The sequence below is a fragment of the Phocoena sinus genome, chromosome 13 (genome assembly GCF_008692025.1).
Source record: "Phocoena sinus isolate mPhoSin1 chromosome 13, mPhoSin1.pri, whole genome shotgun sequence".
NCBI classification, from domain to species: domain Eukaryota; kingdom Metazoa; phylum Chordata; class Mammalia; order Artiodactyla; family Phocoenidae; genus Phocoena; species Phocoena sinus.
The window spans coordinates 63,227,709-63,248,662 of NC_045775.1; the positions used below are offsets into that span (position 1 = coordinate 63,227,709).

The 20,954-nt window shown below is 37.7% G+C and overlaps 1 protein-coding gene and 1 long non-coding RNA gene across 3 annotated transcripts in view; one reads left to right on the forward strand and one right to left on the reverse strand.

Annotated features, from left to right (window-relative positions):
* Positions 1-20,954, forward strand: part of ALMS1 (ALMS1 centrosome and basal body associated protein) — a 247,530-nt gene that overhangs the window by 224,714 nt on the left and 1,862 nt on the right. For both annotated transcript variants that reach the window (XM_032652290.1, XM_032652291.1), the window contains 5 exons: positions 8,621-8,738; positions 10,462-10,665; positions 11,112-11,341; positions 12,393-12,576; positions 14,733-14,796. In XM_032652290.1, the coding sequence (XP_032508181.1) occupies positions 8,621-8,738; positions 10,462-10,665; positions 11,112-11,341; positions 12,393-12,576; positions 14,733-14,796 (800 nt within the window). The remainder of the gene's footprint in view (positions 1-8,620; positions 8,739-10,461; positions 10,666-11,111; positions 11,342-12,392; positions 12,577-14,732; positions 14,797-20,954) is intronic.
* LOC116764093 lies at positions 869-20,508 on the reverse strand. The gene is made up of 2 exons (XR_004352721.1): positions 19,874-20,508; positions 869-8,689 (listed from the first exon to the last, which is right to left on the reverse strand). It is a non-coding gene; the product is annotated as an uncharacterized LOC116764093 (long non-coding RNA).

Sequence of the window (20,954 nt, forward strand, 5' to 3'; positions counted from 1 at the left end):
TCTGTAATTTCCAAGGGAAGAAAGAGTCTTTCAGAGACTTCCAAAATTACTGCTGTGCTTTCCACCAGAGTGCATTCATATGTTCATCCAGACATAATTACAATATACAACGTGACAAAAGTACAAGAATGGGATATTTTCATTGTTTTTATCCGATTTTGACATATAACAGATAAAAGATATGGAAGATTTTAATAGCAGTATTAAGAAGTTTGATTTAAAGTATCTGTATAAAACTTTATTCCCAAAACACAGCATCCACAGTTGTTCCAAATGCCCATGGAATATATACAAAAATTAACTGTACATTTAGGCAAAATGTTGATAAATCCCCAAAGTAGAACATTTGTAACTAAGCTTATATTCTTTAACCACAATACAATAAGGTTGGAATCTAACAACTACAACTTTTTCCTTAAATATTTTAAAGCATTCTAAGCTTTTGGGCTATAGGAGAACTAAGAATTGAGATTATAGAATTTTTTTTCATTAATGAAAGTAAAAGCACATATCCAGAACTTACGGGATGTGACTAAATCTATATTTAGAGGAAAATGTATTAAATGATATTTAGTTCAACAAACTCAAGTAAGCATTCTATAAATCAGTCCCCAGAATTGATCGATGTAACCAAGATCTAGTTCTTTCGAAAAAAAAAAAAAGAAAAAATAGACCAAATCTCTGGTTATTCTGACCATAAGGAAAAGGATCAACACTAATAGTATGGAAGAGTATAACCACAGTCAAAGAAGTGGTTTTTTTTTTTAAAGGATTACTGTATGCAACTTTAGGCTGATATATTTTAAAACCTAAATTAGATGTGGGTGATTTTCTAAGAAAATATAAATTAACAGAATTGGCCAAGAAGTTTTAAATCCTAAGTAGATCATTAATAATAGAAATTTTAAAGACTGTCAGTAATCTGTAGACCTCCCCACCTCTAACTATGTGCCCTCCAGAAATTTTGTACAAATATATGTGCCCACCAAAAGTATGAGAGAATGTGTTTCTTCATTCCTTCGCCAACTATGGGTAGTATCAGTTTTTTTAATATTTGCTAATCTGATGTGTAAAAAAACTCACTGCTTTAAATTGCAGTTTTTAAATATTAGGTTTCAGAGATTGCTCTTTACATTTCTTGTTTTGAGAATTAGCTGCTTATATCCTTTGCCCATTTTTCTCTGAAGAATTTTTCTTATTAATTCTTGAGGATTATTTATATTGTATTAATAGTGTAATAGCATTGTTGTGTACTCAACTTCTTTATTTCTTTTTTCCATGCTAAGAGAGATGTCCCCAACCACAAGATTATAAAAAAGTATTCTCCCCTATTTTTTTAATACTTATTTAAGGTGGAGGGCAATGCATTTAAACACTTAATCCACATGGAATTTATTTTGTCTGGCTAGATATAATTTTATTGCCAAATGTTTATCTAATTGTCAGTAGAGATTTTTAAATAAGAAAGTCATATTCATAAATTAATTTATGAGAAGAAACTAAACTGGACTCTAATCACTTGGACTTGGTAATTAATAGCCGTGGTTCTTTTGAAATTTCTACCCAAAGCAACTAAAATACTATGCAAACACCTTATCAAAATGGAGAGATTGGAAGAGGAAACTAATTCTGACTGAAATATTAACGAGTTTTATTTATTAAACTTGAAGTTAGATCGAAACATCCAAGTGAAAATATCTAAAAACATAGATACATATGATCTCATGAGTATGTCATGAGTGGAATAAAGATTTTAGAGCCATCCATGTAAAAAAGGTGATCATAATCCTCATAAATACTAAAGCTAAGAGGAAAGATTTCAGAGAATGCAGAGAAGAAAAGAGAGTGAGAGGGTCACTTCCAGACCATAATTTTTCAAACCTGATAGAAAATCCTTTGGGACTTATGTCATCTAGCTCTACCACCCTCTACAAGATTTTAAAGATCATTTGCTAACCTTCCAGTTTTTCCTGTATATTAATTGAGGACTTTAGCTCTTGATTTTCTTTCTTTTCTACCCCAAACCCAGCCATTATCTGGGAAACCTTACCATCCTGTTAGTTTCTTGACCTCGGTTCTAATGACAAGTACTTCCATTACATTTTAACTATACAGTCTCATGGCCATACTTTGAATTTTGGCATTACTCAGATTCGTTATGTCTCTGCAATCTTTACTCATTCATGTATGAAAAGAAATTTAATGAGGACCATTCTGCAGGCACAACGCACTTTTGATTTGAGGGGGAGGATATATTAGAGTTATCATCTACAATACTTGCAGAAATAATTGACCAGTTCTGATTTTCTGATGGTGAAAAATAGACAGTTATCACCTTAGTTCCTGCTTTTATAAGTTCTAATCTTGCCTCTCAGAATTAAATCTACATCAAAATGTTATTTTGGGGGCAGACTGGCTAGTAAGTTTTAGTATTGAAACTCCAGTTGCCAGTTTGATCTGTGCATATCTAAAAACTTTTCACAAGAAAAGACTGTCTTTTGGTGCCATCGACTGTATTTCTAATTTTGACTGTCTTATCAATGTGTACCTCTGGTCCTAAACTTTAGTGTTTATAAATTAGCATAAACCCATTTTTCTGAAAGAAAAGCATCTTTCAGCAGGCACCTTGCCGGCAGAAGGTCAGCAATAACAATCTTCATACGTGAAGAATAGCTGTATAAGGTGATGTAAGAAAATATAGCCTTTTTCCTATATTTGATATGTTTTCCTAAGCTCAGTTTCCACCTAAAAAGTCATTATTTAATTGAAAAGCTTTTTTTTTTCTGGGTCTGTATGATGGTTTGTCTGATCAATGAATATGGGAATGAATTTCACGTAGATTTTAATTAAACTAAAAAGTACTACGAAAAGCCTGAAACATCTCTGAGATGGCGGCAGTTACTTTTTCCCCAGTTGTTAGTAAGGCATTAACAGGTGAGTTTACTCTCACAATAATAGAAATTAAAACAGAAGAAGCCAGCCAGTGTGTATCTCCTTTCAAGACTCTGCAACAGGGGCTTCCCTGGTGGTGCAGTGGTTGAGAGTCCACCTGCCAATACAGGAGGACGCTGGTTCGTGCCCCGGGCCGGGAGGATCCCACGTGCCGCGGAGCGGCTGGGCCCGTGAGCCATGGCCGCTGGCCCGCGTACCACAAAAAAAAAAAAAAAAAAAAAAGACTCTGCAACAGAAAGCTTAAACCGTGGTAGCTGATAATGTGAGTTGACTTGTAGTCACAAGTCTTTATGTGTAAGCCCAGTTGCAGAGAACTGGGTGGGTTGATTCACACACAGGCGCTAAGGGACGATGAGATTAGAGGAAATGCCTGAGACTCTCCCACGGACTAAAGAAAGTGGATTGTTGTGGTTTAACGACAGCATCTGTAAATGAATTCAGCAGCAATTATGTTCTATCCTGTGGTGGGTCCTCAGCACAAATTGTCAGGCACGGTGCAGGCCTGTGAATTGTGGTTATTGATTGAATCTGTGGAAGTCAAAAGAGCGTGATGGCACGGTTCTGACGGTTTGCACTTAGCGCTAGCTGTAGTGTGTGTAGCGCTGAACCATACGTACTATGCAAACACCTTATCAAAATACTATGCAAACACCTTATCAAAATGGAGAAACTAATTCTGACTGAAATATTAACGAGTTTTATTTATTAAACTTGAAGTTAGATCAAAACATCCAAGTGAAAATATCTAAAAACATAGATACATACGATCTCATCCCAGCGCCCACATTTTTGTTAGGACTGTCCACTGTTAAATGGAAATGACGCTGTTGGTCACCTTCCATTGTTCTTGTACCCCTGATTCAGTAACAGAAGATATAAGAACAGAGAGCACGAGAACCTTTTTTCTCCGAATAAGGCTTCATAATCTACATGTATTTCAGTTTGCGTACATGAATAAGCACATTGTTATAGCTTTCTTGAGATCTTTAATATACCATAAAAGTCCCCTATTTAAAGTGTACAATTAAGTGTTTTCTTGAGATCTTTAACATACCATAAAAGTCCCCTATTTAAAGTGTACCGTTAAGTGTTTTCTTGAGATCTTTAACATACCATAAAAGTCCCCTATTTAAAGTGTACAGTTAAGTGTGTTTTAGTATATTCAGAGACTTGTGCAACCATCACCCCAATTTAATTTTAAGACATTTTCAACACCTACCATAAGCACCCTATATACATTAGCAGGCACTCATTTCTCCCAATCTCCCACCCCTGCCCCAGCCCCTGCTCCGGCTGTGGTTACTAATCTGCTTTCTGTCTCTAGATTTCTTTATTCTGGACATTTCATGTAAATGGAATCATACAATATGTGATCTTTTGTGACTGGCTTCTTTCACTTAATATTTTCAGAGTTCATCTACATTGTAGCATGTATTCATTCCTTTTTATAGCCAAATATTACATTGTATGAATATTCATATTTTATCTATTCATCAGTTAAAGGATATTTGGATTTCTTCCAGTTTTTGGCTACTATTAACAAAGCTGCTGTGAACATCCATGTACAAGTTTTTGTGTGGACATAGTTTACATTTCTTTTGGGCATATGCCTACAAATGGATATACTCTGGATAATATGGTAACTCTAACCATTTGAGGAACTACCAGACTGTTATGAAAAGTTTTGTTACCATTTTGCATTCCTAGCAGCAATGTATGAAGGTTCCCATTTCTCCACATCCTTGAAAACACTTGTTTTTGTCTGTCCTTTTGATTTTCACCGTCCTAGAGGGCTAACTAGATACATTTTGTTGAGAAAGAATTTATTTTTAGACTATTTTCTATTTTTAAATGTTTACCGTTTTATAGGCAGGAATGAACTTAACCAAAAAGATTGAAACTAGAAGCAGAAACACACACACCAAGGCTCCTCATTTAATCCGATGTAAACGTGTGTGCTTTACACCCAGTGGTGCATACCATGTACTTTGGAAGTGCCAGAGGTTTTCAGACTCGTTCTTGGAAGGGACCATCAACACTTCTGCTGCCTCTGCTCCCCAGGGTGCTCCAGCCTCTGCTTCAACAGCTCCACCACTCACTTGCCGCTCATTGGCAACTTGTTTCATTTGTCTAAGGCTCCAGTTGGCAAAGGTTTTAAAACTTCAGAAGATCTAAAATCTGCCCGTACTAGATTTCCTGGTTCTGCTTCCAGTTCTGCTCTCTGAAGGCACAGAAAAGAGATCTAATCTTCTACCTCTCAGGTCCCCACTTCCTTCCCTGAAGTATTTTCCCTGAGGTCTTCACTCTTTGAACCATTTCTCACAGGTCACCCTTTCTACTCCCCTTTCCTAAGTTGACAGCTTCTGGGCCTATTTGTTGACATCTGTTTTTAAGCATTGTCCCTTTGAACTAAGCATGTTGTGCTTCAGAAGGTGACAGAGGATTTATCGTCTTCCTTTCTGTAAGCTAGAACATTTCTATGGCCTAATATATGTTTTACCCCTACTGAGCTCACCAAAGCCATTAAACCTTTATTGCCACACTCTTCCTTATAAGTTTTTGTTTTGTTTATTCTCATTTCTTAAACTGATAATACATGGTACAAAATTAAAAATATATAAAAGAGTGTTTGATAAAGTGTCTTCCCTCTCCTGTTCCCAGGCACCCATCTTTCCTTTCCAGAGATACTCAGTGTTACTTGTTCTTGCAAATCTTTACAGAGATTTTTAAAACACTTTATCGAAGTATAATTTACATACCATAAAATACATCCATTTTAAGTATACAATTCAATTCTTTTTAGTAAATTTACAGAGCTGTGCAATCATCACCACAATCCAGTTTTAGAACACTTCTGTTACCCAGTAAAGTCCCTTATACCTGTTTGCAATCAATCCACATTCCCAGCCCCAGACAACCTCCAATCTGCCTTTTTCCTTTTCTGCACGTTTCATGTAAAAAGAATTATATAATATCTAGTCTTCTGCATCTAGCTTCTTAGCATGATGTTTTCAAGATTCATCCTTGTTATAGTATGTATCAGTACCCCTTTTTATTACTGGTTAGTATTCCATTGTATGGCTCTACCACATTTTGTTTATCCAGTTGCCAGTTGGACATTTGGATTGTTTGATTTTTTTTTTCTGGATAATGTGAATCATGCTGCTATGAACATTTTTGTAAAAGTTTTTGTGTGGGCATATGTTTTCATTTCTTTTGCATATATACGTAGGACTGGAATTGCTGGGTCATATGGTAAGTTTATGTTTAGCTTTTAAGAAAAAGCCAAAGTGTTTTCCAAAGTAGCTGTACCGTTTTACATTCTCAGCAGCAGTTTGTGAAGGTTCCAGTTTCTCCACTTCCTTGTCAACACTTAGTACTGCCCATCTTTCTTATTATAGCCATCCTAGTGGGTGTGAAGTAGTATCTCATTGTGATTTTAATTTGTATTTCCCTAATGACTGATAATGTTGAACAGCTTTTCATATGTTTATTGGCCACTGTTATATCTTCTTTGGTGAAATGTCTATTCAAATCTGTTGTCCATTTTAAAATTACATATGTGTAATGTCTCACAATTTATTTAAACCTTTAATTTCTCCCACCAATGTTATATAGTTTTTGGTGTGCAAGCCTTGCACTTATGTTGATAAATTTATTCCCTGATTTTCTTAATTTTATTTTCAGATTGCATGTTGCTAGAATATAGAAATACAACTGATTTTTTTATCTTGTGGATCTTGTATTCTGCAATCTGGCTAAACTTATTTATTAGTTCTAATACTTTGTGGATTCCTTAGTATTTTCTACTGATAGCATTATGTCATCTGCAAATAAAAAGTTTTACTTCTTCCTTTCCAATCTGGGTTCTGTTCTTTCACATATATTTTATACATAAAAAGCAAGTAACTTCATATGTTTTCTTCCCTTTTCACAAAAATGGCAGCAAACTTTGTTTTTTGTACTTGACAGTCTATATTGAAAGTCCATTTTAGTGCATAAAGTGTTCTCTCTCTTTTTTTTTTAAAACAGCTGCAGAAAAATTATAATGGATTGCCAGTCAGATCTTCCTCACCACCCTTTCATACATATTGATTTAACATCATCATAGTCTCATAGTTTTATATTAGTAGCTTTTTACATTTTTTAATCTAAATCATTTGTTCTTTGTAACACTTCTATAATTTCAGAAATTTAGGTGTTCCCTTTTCTAGATGGGGAAACTGGCACAGAGATTATGGCTTGCTCAAGTAGAGACAGCTAGTAAAGGGAAGATCTGAGACTGGTTTAGGTCTTTGGACACCCGACTCAGAGCTTTTTCTACTGCCTCAGAGTTGCTGCTGTTCCTTCTGCCTGATGTGTAGGGCCTGACAATTATCCCTTGTTTGATTTGGCCTATCATGCCTGTTATTATTTGGGATCCTGACAGCACTTTCAGCCCTCCCAGATGTGCATTATATGGGAAAGCTGGTTCCACCAACTTATCCTTCAACCCCTATAACTCCATCTTGCCCTCAAGTACATAATGAGAAATTTTGTTGTTTTATTCAAATCTAGTTGTGACCACGTCGACTAGGAAAAACAAGGCTAACCTGGCAGGGCTTATTCTGCCAGCCTTAATGAACCTTGGCTAAAATTTTCTCTTCTTTAACCTCTAAATGCTTGCAAATTATTAAATTTGTGATCCATGCTAGAATTTTACAGGTCATCATTATTAAACCCCGCAGTTTGCAATGCTTATCTTTTTTGAAAATTAAAGTATTTCCTGTCCCCAGACATCTAACATAGCCAGCCCCGTCTCCTCCAGGATCTGTTGCAAATTCCCTGAAGACCCTGAAATATAGTTTATCTAGTTCAGGGAAGCAGATATTCTGTTTCCTTTCCTGACTTGGGCTTCAATTTACTCTACCAAATGTGTTTAAGTAGACAAGCATCTGACATTTATTCAAAATATAGATGCCCAGAGCCCTCACCTAGAAACTCCCAATTCATTGTTCTGGGTTAGGACCCTCCCTCAGGAGATTGTTCTGATGAACAAGTTTAAGAAATACTATTTTATATTTGTTCGACTATATTTTGGTAATCTTTTTGTCATCCACTAACATTCCACCATCAACTCCCTTTATTGCTCTACTTGCTAAAAACAACCTTTTGGGCTCAAATCTTTAAGTGCTTTTTGCAATATTCCACTCATTCAGGACTTCTCATGGCGCCTCTCAGGTCTTTGGCATTTACCCTTTAAGTTTCTAAGTCAGATCTTATTGGAAAGCACTCTCTGCATTTCATCACTCACTCTCTTTAGTTATCCCCTGCCTTCTTTATCTCTCATCAAAATTTTAGCTGGTGTCAACTCAGAATTTCACTCTGAATGCACACCAGGCTAATCTTCCTCTTGCATCCTCTTCAGAGTTTTTTCAAGTCCTGGGAGCATAGCCAGTCTCTCCTGCCTTCTTAAAACAGCTCAGGCCTGTATCCAACTGCAGCAGCATCCCCCTCCCCATCCAGAAGTGTGTAGTAGCATGTTCACATCGTCACAAGCTTCCTGGCAACCTCATCTCAACAGTTTGAACTGAATTAGAAAGGGCTCTTGATGATAGTGTTTTCTTATCCCTTGGGTAACTGTGCCATTGACTACAGGTAATGATGACAGGATGTCTTGTTTTTCCAGGTGACAGACCATATTTCTTCTGACTCTGTTTCGTCTTCTACCAGCAGTTTCTGGAGCTCGAGCTCTACCCTTTGCAGCAAGCAAAACGTACATATGTTAAATAAGGGCATACAAGCAGGTAAATTAATTTAAACATTTCCATTGAAATACAGGTAGCACTTAAAACTATGGTAAGATACTCAAGCTCACTCACAAAAAAATGAAGATTAAAACTATACTCAAATGCCATTTGTCACCTATCAGATTGACAAAAATCTAAGTTTGATAGTAAGTTTGTGGGCAAGCCTGCAAGGAAATAGGTACATTCTAGTAGGAATATAAGTTGGGAGTACAACCCCCCTATTTGGCAGTTTCTATCAAAATTACTTTGACCCAGCACTTTTACTTTAGAAGTTTAGCCTATAAATATACAGTGCATATGTGTAAAATGGCAAGTGTACAGAATTAACCACTGGAGTATTGTTTATTATAAGCAAAAAAGTAAAATCAACTTAGATGTCCACCAGTAGCCAAATTGTTAAATAAATTATTGTATATCCATATAATGAAGTCCTACATGGGATGAGGAAGCTCTTGCTACTAATACGTCAAGATCTCCAAGATATATAGTTAAAAAGAAAAAGCAAGGTACAAAATAGTGTATAGCATGCTACTACATGTATTCAAAAAATAAAGGAAGGAAGAGAATTGCTTGAATGTGTGCAAAAAATTCTCTGGAATCACAGGGTTAAAAACTTAATGAATGGAGAAGAAGAGTGGGAAGGAGGCTTTTCACTTTATGACTTCCTATATCTTTTGACTTTATAACACAGAAATAAACTTGCCCCTTGATTATTTTTCCCTTCGAGTCATGTCTTTACATCTGTTAACCTCTTCCTTACCTGGGTTACTGCCAGTAGGACTATAAGCACTTACTGTCCCTCTCACTTTGGACCAGAACTGAAATCCTTTTTCCATTGAATCCATATTAGTAGTTCTTTCCCTCTAATATCTAAACTGACAAACGAAAACCCTCTCTCCCTCTCTCTTTCTGTCACAGACACACACACCCTCCATCTCTCTATCTCTACTCTCATCTGCCCTCTCTTCTCTTTCCCTCATACGCCTTCACCCCACCCAAGAGGAAGCAGTAGCCTGCGATTTTGAAGGCTTAAATTTTTTTCATTTACTGAAGTGGAATAAAAAAATCCAACTCTAATGGTAATAGTGAAACTACCCTTCCTTATTCAGGTATCATAGTAAGAAAAACATGTATATTACTTATCATAGTTAGGATGCTTTCTGATGACAATAAGAGAAAATACAACTCTAACTTGTTCTAAAAAATAAGGAAATATAAAATCTCACATACCGAAATTACAATAAAACTTTGAAGAGGCTTGATGTAGTAAGTACAATAATATGATTCCAAAACAGTTTATATCGCCTTTCAACTCTGCTTGCATTGTCTTTTGCATTCATTCAGAGCACTATCTTCAACAAATATTTTTACATAACGATACTTGCTAAAAATGTGTCTCAATGATTGTTTTGAATATTTTACCAGATTTATTTATTTATTTTGCCACACTGTGCGGCACGGGGGATCTTAGTTCCCCAACCAGGGATCGAACCTGTGCCCCCTGAAGTGGAAGTGTGGAGTCCTAACCATAGGACCGCCAGGGATTCCCTATTTTACCAGATTTAGATATGAAAATTATAGATCTTCTCAATTCCTTTTCTTTGCAGAATAGAAAATAAATGATTACTTTTTTTTTTAAGTTTTCATTTACTGACTTGAATATACCTGCCAACCAAGTCTCAAGGCTCTTCCCAGAGATAGCTGTGATCTTTCGCCTTAGGTACGTTGGAGATTGTGAATGGTGTCAGAAAACACACTCGAGATGTTGGAATGACTTTCCCAACTCCAAGTTCTAGCGAGGCTAGAGTAGAAGAGGACAGTGATGTGACTTCTTGGTCAGAAGAAAAGATAGAAGAGAAAAGGCTCCTTACCAGTTATCTTGGGGACAGAAAGTTAAGGAAGAATAAGCAGAGCTGCTGGGAAGGTCAGTTTCTAATTCTGCTTTCTTAGTAGAAAAACTAGTGAATTTCAAGTCTTTTGCAAAGCTAGGATTCTTTGTTTCTAAATGATTTAATGTTGACCCTATCTTTTCCCTAGCACCACCTTGGCAAATTTTCAAAGTACAGTCATCCCTCCGTATCTGTAGGGGATTGGTTCTGGGACCACTCATGGATACCAGAATCCATGGATGCTCAAGTCCTTTATATAAAATGGCATAGTACTGCCCCCTGAATCCAAGGATTCTGTGTACATGGATACAGAGGGCTGACTGCATCCAACACTACAATTCTTGAGTCACACCTGCAGTTAAGCAGACTCCAGGGCCTCCTGGTGGCCACTGACAGCTGAGTCCCTGAGAGCCTATATTATGTACGTCTCTGATGAAAAAAGTGAAAAATCTTCTTTTTTTCTTAAAAATAATTCCTATAGGAGTTTCATGGTTTGTTCCTGTGGAAAATGTGAAGTCTGGTCCTAAGAAGGAAAACCTGCCCAAGTTTCATGGCCCTGGTGTCTCCTGGTTTGCACCAGTAACCAACACCACACCTTGGAGGGAGCCACTACAGGAACAGAACTGGCAAGGACAGCACATGGACAGCCACAGTTCACTAGCAGGCCCAGGCAGAGATCCACTGAAGCCATTTGTGAGAGCAACCCTACAGGTACAATGACATTGAGTTAATTTTAGCCATATGTTTAAGGAGGAAGAAGGGGCAAGATACAAAAGAGTTAAACCTGTGACTTGGCTTTCTGAAGTACCGTCAACTGATCCTCGTTTCTAGCACCTCCACAGTTCATCTGTTCTCACACTCATTAATCAAAGGCTGCCTTACTGTTAGCTGTTATAAATCGTGCATCACCCTCAGTATCTGGGGCAAGGCAATAGAAGGGAGGATGTTGTGTAGCTGCTCATTGGGTTTGTAGATACATACCAGCACGTGGAGTGCAGTAGAGGCCTGATGTTTGCATCAGCCTTATATTTGTTCCTGCATTTATATAACTCCTGTTTCTGCTTAGCACAGGGTTTTAAAGGTACTCTTCTTTATAAGTACCTGGGGAGCTAAAGAAAATGTTTTTGTTTTGTTTTTAAATTTTATTTATTTATTTATTTCATTTTTGGCCGCATTGGTTCTTCACTGCTGCGCGCAGGCTTCCTCTAGTTATGGCGAGTGGGGACTACTCTTCCTTGCTGTACACAGGCTTCTCATTAAGGTGGCTTCTCTTGTTGCGGAGCACAGGCTCTAGGTGCGCGGGCTTCAGTATTTGTGGCACAAGGGCTTAGTTGCTCCGTGGCCTGTAGGATCTTCCCGGACCAGGGATCGAACCTGTGTCCCCTGCATTGGCAGGCGGATTCTTAACCATTGCATCACGAGGGAAGTCCAGAAAATGTTTTTTTTTTAATGATGTATTTCTTTGAAGGGAAATTAAAAATAGCCCAATGGGCCAAGCTTTATCCCATCAACACTGGGGAGAGTTATAATTGCCACAGTCTTAGTTCTTGGCTTATTCCAAAGGCATTTCTTTGATCCCTCTGATTTTCCTACTGGAGCTTTCCCACACAGGGAGTTGTTATTATAATTCTTCAACTCTAGATATTTTCTATAAGTTACAAACAGACTTTCCAAACCTGTTAGGCAGGTACTGTTTTTTCTAGGCCCTTGGAGAAAAGCCTACATCATTAATATGAGGTTGGGGGCTTTTTCTCCTCCTCAGGAATCACTGCAACTTCACAGACCTGACTTCATCTCCCGCTCTGGGGAACGGATAAAGCGCCTGAAGTTAATAGTCCAGGAGAGGAAGCTGCAGAACATGTTACAGAGTGAACGGGAGGCACTGTTCAACACTGTGCGAGGATGGCAGGGCCACCGGGACGCCACGCACCTGCTCCCTAAGAGAGGTATACTCTTCCTGTTCACTTTCCGACGACTTGGTAGAGAGGGCAAGGTCTGCTTCATGCAAGGCAGCACTGCTCAGTGCCAGGCTAGTTACAGGTCAGAAAGTGACCTTTTGCTTGTTGAGACTCAAATCTCCTTAGGTAGCAGAACCTGCCCAATTTAGCTCTCAGCACTTTCACAACCCAAATAAGCCCGGTTACTCTTGCCCTGTCACTATACTTTAAAAGTGAGCGTGTGCAGTGAGAATGGTGTTTGGGTTTGTTGTTGTTTGGGGGGCGCCACGTGGCTTGTGGAATCTTAGTTCCCTGACCAGGGATTGAACCTGGGCCCTCAGCAGTGAAAGCACAGAGTCCTAACCACTGTACCGCCAGGGAATTCCCAAGAATGGTGTTTTTAAAAACCAGCTCTGTCACCATGAGCAAGTTAGTTCCAAAAGTATAATGTTTTGAGGGCCTTGGGGCTGATTCCAGGCTTGCCTTCCTCATAGGGTAGCAATAATAATAATAAATACTCATATAGCCCTTATGTTTTGCCCAGACATTGTTCTTGTTTAATGCTTACAGAGCTTCTCTGAGGTGATACTATGAATATCCCTGTTTCACAGATGAGAAAACTGGGCCAAAGAGAGATTAAGTACCTTGCCCAAGATTTACACACCTGTTAAACTGGGATTTGAACCCTGGTGAGCTGGCGCTAGAGTCTGTTCTCTTAACAATTATGCTAGGTGTAAGATCTCAATAAAATAATTTGTGAAATCTGTGAAAACTATAAAGTACTACCTAATGATTTCATCACAGCCTTACCTGTAAACTGGTCAGTGTTTCAATGCACACTGTCTAGTCTGTGCCACAGTGTTGTGTCTTCAAAAGCCTCAGGCTGCTATCATAGTCATCATAGTCTAACCCTGGCCTTGGCCTTGGCCATTACTCACCACCCAGCACTGCCAGCTCAGGGTAGGGGCGCAAAGTCTCAGCAGCTCCCTCTCACAGTTCTTGAGCAACACACCCTTCCTTATTAAGGCACAATACCCTGTTACTGATCCCTTAAGTGTCGGGGACCCCTCAATGGGTCCTCTGCCTAGAGTCACAGATGTCAGTTGAATGAGACCAGGTTCGACATAGCAGAGCATAGACTTTATTCATTGATCAAGGAATGGAGAAAGGAGAGCTCATGTTCTAAAGATACTTTCTCCCTGAAGGGAGCAGAGTAAGGGATTTTAAGGGTTAGGAGGCAGATAGGTCATTAGGGCTTGAGGAAAGGGGTGGAGATTTTCAGGGGCAGCCGGGGGCAGCCAGGACATGCACAGTCTTCCATGGTCCTTTGCACATGGCACAGATTGTGCCTAGCAGAGTACAAATGTCCCCTTTGAGCAGAGATCATAGCATGGTAACGAAGCAAAGGTAACTTTTGGACACTTCCAGGTTTCATCCGCGCACGCTTGTTCTTATGGTCAAGTCAGAACCGGTTTGGGGGAGTTCACCACTATATATCTCTCAAAGCATGTATCTCTCAAAGTACAGCTGCAAAACATCTCTGCCAAATGCCAGGTACTTTTGAAACGAACACAAAGATAAATCAGGGCAAGTGTCCTTCAGCTCTCAGGGGCTGGTATGGAAACAGAGAGATAAATCAAGTCACAGGTCCTTCAGTTTTTAGGGGCTGGTATGAGTGACACCACCACTGCTACTCAGCCATAAAAAAAGAATGAAATTTTGCCACTTGCAACAGCATGGATTAACCTGGAGGGTATTATGCTTAGTGAAATAAATCAGACAGAGAAAGACAAATACTGTATTACATCACTTATATGTGTGTGGAATCTAAAAAATACAACAAACCAGTAAATATAACAAAAAGATATAGACTCACAGATATTGAGAACAAACTAGTGGTTACCAGTGGGGAGAGGGAAGCAGGGAGGGCCAAGATAGGGGTAGGGGATTCAGAGATAAAATAAGTAAGCTACAAGGACATATTGTACAGCATAGGGAGTATAGCTAATATTTTATAATAACTATAAATGGAGTATAACCTTTAAAATTGTGAATCACTATGTTGTACACCTGAAACTTATGTAATATTGTAAATCAACTATACCTCAATTTAAAAAAAAAAAAAGACACAATCCATTAAAAAAACCTCTTTTTCTTTTGCTTAGACTTCCTGGCTGCCCAAAAGAAAAGGCCTGTTGGAAAGAAGGAAATGATTCAGCGGTCTAAATGGTAAGGCCAAAAGAATAAGTAACTATAAAAGTATAAATCAGGCCACCAAATAGGTCAGGAGCTATAGCTTGGCCCCAGAATAAAGGCATATGCTCTAGTTAAAACATTTTGAGAGATAAAAAAGAAAAAAACAATACATTATGAGAAAATTAGTTATAAAAATAGTTTCTCACTTATGGCACTAAAAAAGAAATGAAAAATAGCAGATCATGGTATGGATGCCTCATATATAAAAAAGACAAAGAATCGCCACTAATTTGCTTGCCTTAATCAGGCTTGTGTTTGTTAGAAACAAATATAAATAAAAAATATTTTTAAATAAAAGTAAATATCTGGGACCTTACATCTAGACAATCCTTTTACTAGGAATTGTATCCAGTACAATGAGAGATAGGGGAATCGTCTCCAAAACACAGTAAATTAGGCTTAAAAAAAAAATCAAGTTTCGGAAGCATGTGTACACTGCCACCATTTGTAGTCTTTAATAAAAAAGTATTTGTGCTTACATAGATGCATATACTTGTATATGCATAGACTACCTGTGGAAGGATACCTAAAAAATTGGTAATAGTTGTTGCCTTTGGGACAAGGAACTGAGTGACTGGGGTACAGAGGTTGGAGAAAGACTAATTTTTTACCTTTTGAAATTTTGTGCCTTTGCATTCCTTAGCAATTAATTAATTAGAGATATGCATATATTGCTCATGAGACTGCCATATAACTAAGTTAATGGTTGGTTACCTCTTAGGGGGTCATTGGAGACTTCCTTTAATAAGAACAGTTTTATAGTTGGCATAGTGCTTGAAAAAAATTTATCTTAGGTAAATTAAAGCATTGCTCTTGAAATCTTTTTACTCTCCATTTAGTAAACCATTTCCTTATAGGTATTTCAAAGGGATGCTTTAATCAGGTGGTTCTCAAAGTGTGGTCCATGGGCCTCTGGAAGTTGCTGAGACCCTTTCAGGGGATTTGTCAGGTCAAAACAAATTTCAAAATAATACTAGGATATTCTGTGTCTTTTTAACTGTATTGACATTTATACAGATGATGCAAAAGTAATGAAGGGAGGACTAAAACTGCTGATGCCTTAGCACTATTGGAGACAGTGGACCAAACTGTGCTAGTGTACTTGGCGTTTTATTCTTCACAGCCACATGGCAGCAGTGTAATGGAAGTACACATAAAGCACTTCTGCTGCATACCAAGATACGATGGTTGGTTCAAGGAAAAGCCTTGGTTTGTGTAGTGAGCTGAACTAGCTGCCTTTTTCATGGAACATAGCTTTTACTTGAAAGAATGACTGATAAACTAATTATTCCAAATTGGGTATATGACAGATATTTTCTTGAAAATGAGGAAGTGAATCTGTCACTTCTCCGGGAAAACAGCTGACAGTGTTTATTGCCAAAGAGAAAATCTGAACTTTCAAGTAAAGAATAGAATTCTAGAAAACTTATGTCTACCACTATGAGACTGACTATCTCCCAGTACTTAGACTTTTCTGATGATATCAGCAGTGACATAAATAATTGTAATATTTTTCATATTATATAAGTAAATATGTCAACATTTAAACTACCACTTGTCAAGATTTGGTATAGCATCAAGAAAATCAGGGAATTCCCTGGTGGTCCAGTGGTTAAGACTTGGCCCTTTCACTGCTGAGGGCGCAGTTTCAGTCCCTGGTCGGGAAACTAAGATCCTACATCCCGAAAGCTGAGCAGCCAAAAAAAAAAGAAAATCGGCAATTATCTGAAAAGAATATTAAAATACTCTTTTCTTTTCCAATTACATATGTGTGTAAACTGGATTTTTTTAAATGTACACTTTAACCAGAACAACATATAACAGCAAACTTAATACAGAAGCAGATATAAGAATTCAGCTGTCTTCTATTAAACCAGACATTAAAGAGATTTGCAAAATATGTATAACATGCCACTCTTCTTATTTTTGTTTTGGAAAGTATATTTATTTTATATGTTAACATGTAACAGGCTTTTTTTTTTAATAAATTAAGAAACAAGTTTTTTATTGAAGTATAGTTGACTTACAATATTATATTAGTTTCAGGCATAAAACATAGTGATTCAATATTTTTATAGGTTATACTCCATTTAAAATTATTACAAAATAATGGCTATGTTTCCCCATGCTATACAATATATCCTTGTTGCTTATTTATTTTATACATAGTTTGTATCTCCTACTCCTATACCCGTATTTTGCCCCTCCCTCCTTCCTTCTCCTCACTAGAAACCAGTGGTTTGTTCTCTGTATCTGTGAGTCTGTTTCTGTTTTGTTATATACATTCATTTGTTTTATTTTCTGGACTCCACACATCAGTGATGTAATACAGTATTTGTCTTTCTCTGACTTGTTTCACTAAGCATAATACCTTCTAGGTCCATCCATGCTGTTGCAAATGGCAGAATTTCATTCTTTTTATGGCTGAGTAGTATTCCACTGTATATACGTACCACACCTTCTTTATCCATTCATCTGTTGATGGACACTTAGGTTGTGAAATAAGTATTTTTTAAATTCTTTTTAAATGTTTTAATTTCTAATACAGTAAGTATCAATAGATAAAATCCACTTTCACCAAAATTGCCCTCAATTTTTAGGAGTATAAAGGTGTCGAAAGTCCAAAAACTTTGAGAATTATTGCTTCATTCTGAATGTCACAAAATTTAATTAATGGAAATTACATAGTGTTCGTTGTGTGGCAGCTAATAACACTCTCACCTCAGCAAGAGGAGTCCTTGCTATATGGGACTATGAAGCTTGCCTGCAAGAAGGTAGGGCATCTTCTGAAAGGTATCTGTGCTTTAAAATATAAGTATAGTTGTAGGGGTGGATTAAGTACCCATCTTCTAGGAAGAGATAGGTTTTAAATTGACATATTTTCATTAGAGTACTTCTGTTCCATTTTATTTCTGATATGGCCCCCTTTCAAAGAAGCCATCTACTTCCATGTGAGAATTATAGAGTTGAATGGGATCTTAAAGGTCATCTAGTCTACCTTTAACTTTTAGGAAACTGTAACCCAGAGAGAGGTTGCCAGCAAGTCAGGGCCAGAGCTGGGGTTAGAGTCCGGCAGCAGGCTCCCCACCCAGTACTCCTTCAGGTGTATCATGTGGCGGACTTGGAGCTCTGGAGCTCTGTGTTACTCATCACCTTTTCCCATCACCTACCTCTACCAAAGATGTTTAAACGTTTCTGATAAAAGATTTGGAGGAGAACCTGACTCTCTTAACTTGAAGCATTTCTTCCAATGTGTCCTTTAAGAGAAGTGTTTTCACTAACTTATTAATGCATATATTTGGGTATGCTCCAGGCACTGGACTAGGTACTACAAATGAAAGATAGTTGACTCCAGACCATGAGCAGACAGACAGTTCCAACAGTATGTAGTAATTGCTTTCAAGGATCCATTTACAAAATGCAATTTCTGGCTACTCTGATTAGCCAGACTCCCAGCTTTCCAGCCCTAGAACACAACCTTTACTGGCCCAAGCAGATTTTCTCTTCACATCACATGTTCTCCTTGGGATAACTCGTCTTTTTCCAATGGCCTTTGTGATCCCTTCTGTAACCGTGACTTTTTTTCCAGCTTTACTGTGATATAATTGACATTTAACATTGTATAAGTTTAAGCTATGTAATGTGATGATTTGACATACATTTGTATTGCAAAATGTTTACCACAATAAAGTTAGTTAACACATCCTTCACCTCACATAAGTACCATTTCATTTTTCTTGTTGTTATAGTGAGAACATTAAAGTTCTACTGGGCCCAAGCAGATTTTCTCTTCACATCACATGTTCTCCTTGGGATAACTCGTCTTTTTCCAATGGCCTTTGTGATCCCTTCTGTAACCGTGACTTTTTTTCCAGCTTTACTGTGATATAATTGACATTTAACATTGTATAAGTTTAAGCTATGTAATGTGATGATTTGACATACATTTGTATTGCAAAATGTTTACCACAATAAAGTTAGTTAACACATCCTTCACCTCACATAAGTACCATTTTATTTTTCTTGTTGTTATAGTGAGAACATTAAAGTTCTACTGTCATAGCAACTTTCAAGTATACAATGCAGTGTTGTTAACTACAGTCACTGTGCTGCATATTTGCTCCCCAGAACTTATCATAAAACTGGAAGTTTATACTCTTTGACCAGCATCTCTCCATTCCCCCATCCCTCAGCTCCTGGCAACCACCATTCTGTTCTCTGTTTCTATGAGTTTGATGTTTTTAGATTCCACATATTAGTGAGATCATACGGTTTTGTCTTTCTCTGTCTGACTTATTTCATTCAGCACATTGCCTTCACGGTCCATACATGTTGTTGCAAATGGCAGGATTTTTTTCCTTTTTTATGGCTATTCCATTATATGTGTGTGTGTATATATATATATATATATATATATATATCTCACATTTTCCATTATATGTATGTTCCATTATATGTAGATATGTATATCACATTTTCTTTATCCATTCATCCGTTGATGGACATGTACGTTGTTTCCATGTCTTCACTATTGTAAATAGTGCTGCAATGAACATGGGGGTGCAGATATCTTTTTGAGATCATGATTTCATCTCCTTCAGATATGTACCCACAAGTGGGATTGCTGGATCATACGGCAGTTCTGTTTTTAATATTTTGAGGAACCTCCACACTGTTTTCCATAGTGGCTGCACCAGTTTACATTCCCACCAGCAGAGCACGTTCTCACCTCCTCACCAGCATTTGTTATCTCTTATTTTTTTGATAATAGCCATTCTAACAGATGTGATGTGCTATCTCATTGTGGTTTTCATCAACAGTGACTTTTAAAAATATATGTTTGTTCTTCTTTGGTTTCTTTCCTGACCTCCACTTTTGTGTTTTCATTTAGTGATTATCCTCACTGTGTCCAAAGTGGAACTACCCATTTTCCTCTCCCACACTTACTTGGGCCACCCACTCACCCACTAGAAAAGCTGGGGAGCTATTGCCTCCAGCTCCGTGACCCCACACTGTACGTGCAGCCGGCTAGTGGGTCCTGGAGACTCACCTTCATGATTGCTCTGGAACCCATTCTCCTCACTGCCTTGATGCGGGCTTAGCCTCCTCTCTTGGAGGACTGCTCTTCTCCCCCTTCTGCTCTTTATCTTCTCTAATCTCTTTTCCACAGAGCCGCTACATCATTATCAATGATTTTCTTTTCAGATTATAGAAAACTTTGGAAAATATAGAAAAAATTCGAAAGAAGAAAATAAATGTCACTCATAATTCTTCCATCTAAACATAGCTAACACTAGTCCTGTTTCTATGGGGATTTTGCAGAGACCTGTGTTAACACACTTCTTTCTCCCCACATTGTTTCTCATACTATATATACAGGTTTGTATCCTGCTTTATTTTGCTTAACATTGTATTGTGAACGTTTTCCCATAGCATAAAAACTATTTGAAACATTTTATGCTTTGTAATACTTTTATTATAGCCCATAATTTGTTTAACTGTTCTTTTGTTGGAGATTTACATTATTTCCAGTTAGAGTGTATTTATCAAGTGAATGTTTGATCATGTTCCTCCCTACTTAAAATCAGTGGCATCCAGTTCCTGATAGGACAGAGCCCAAGGTTTTCACGTGGCTACGAGACCTTCACCCCATCTGCTTCCCTCCTATTCCCCTACACTCTCTCCGTGAAGCCTTGACTCCATTCTTACCAACACTCCCTTCTCCCCACCTCCCCTTTCTGCTCCTAACTATTCTTCAAGACCTACCTCAAGCTTACTCTCCTCTCTGGTCTTCCTTGACCTCCTTCAATCAGAATAAGTTTTGTTTCTTTTCCTATAACTCTATGTAGCATTTTGTAGATATGACGATTATTGTATTTTCTTTTGCATTATTTTTCATGCTTAAAAATATGGTGGTAATACAAAATCATTATCTTATATTGAAACCATACATTTTTCCATATAGAGTGAAAAGAAGTTCATCTCCACCCCTTATTCCACTTCTTTCCCATAAGTAACCACTATTAGCAGGATTTTATTATATTTTTATCTGTATCCCTTTTCAGATCATGAGCACTCCAGGCCAGGGTTCTTCGTGTCCAAGTGTCTAACAGGAAGCTGGGCACACAACA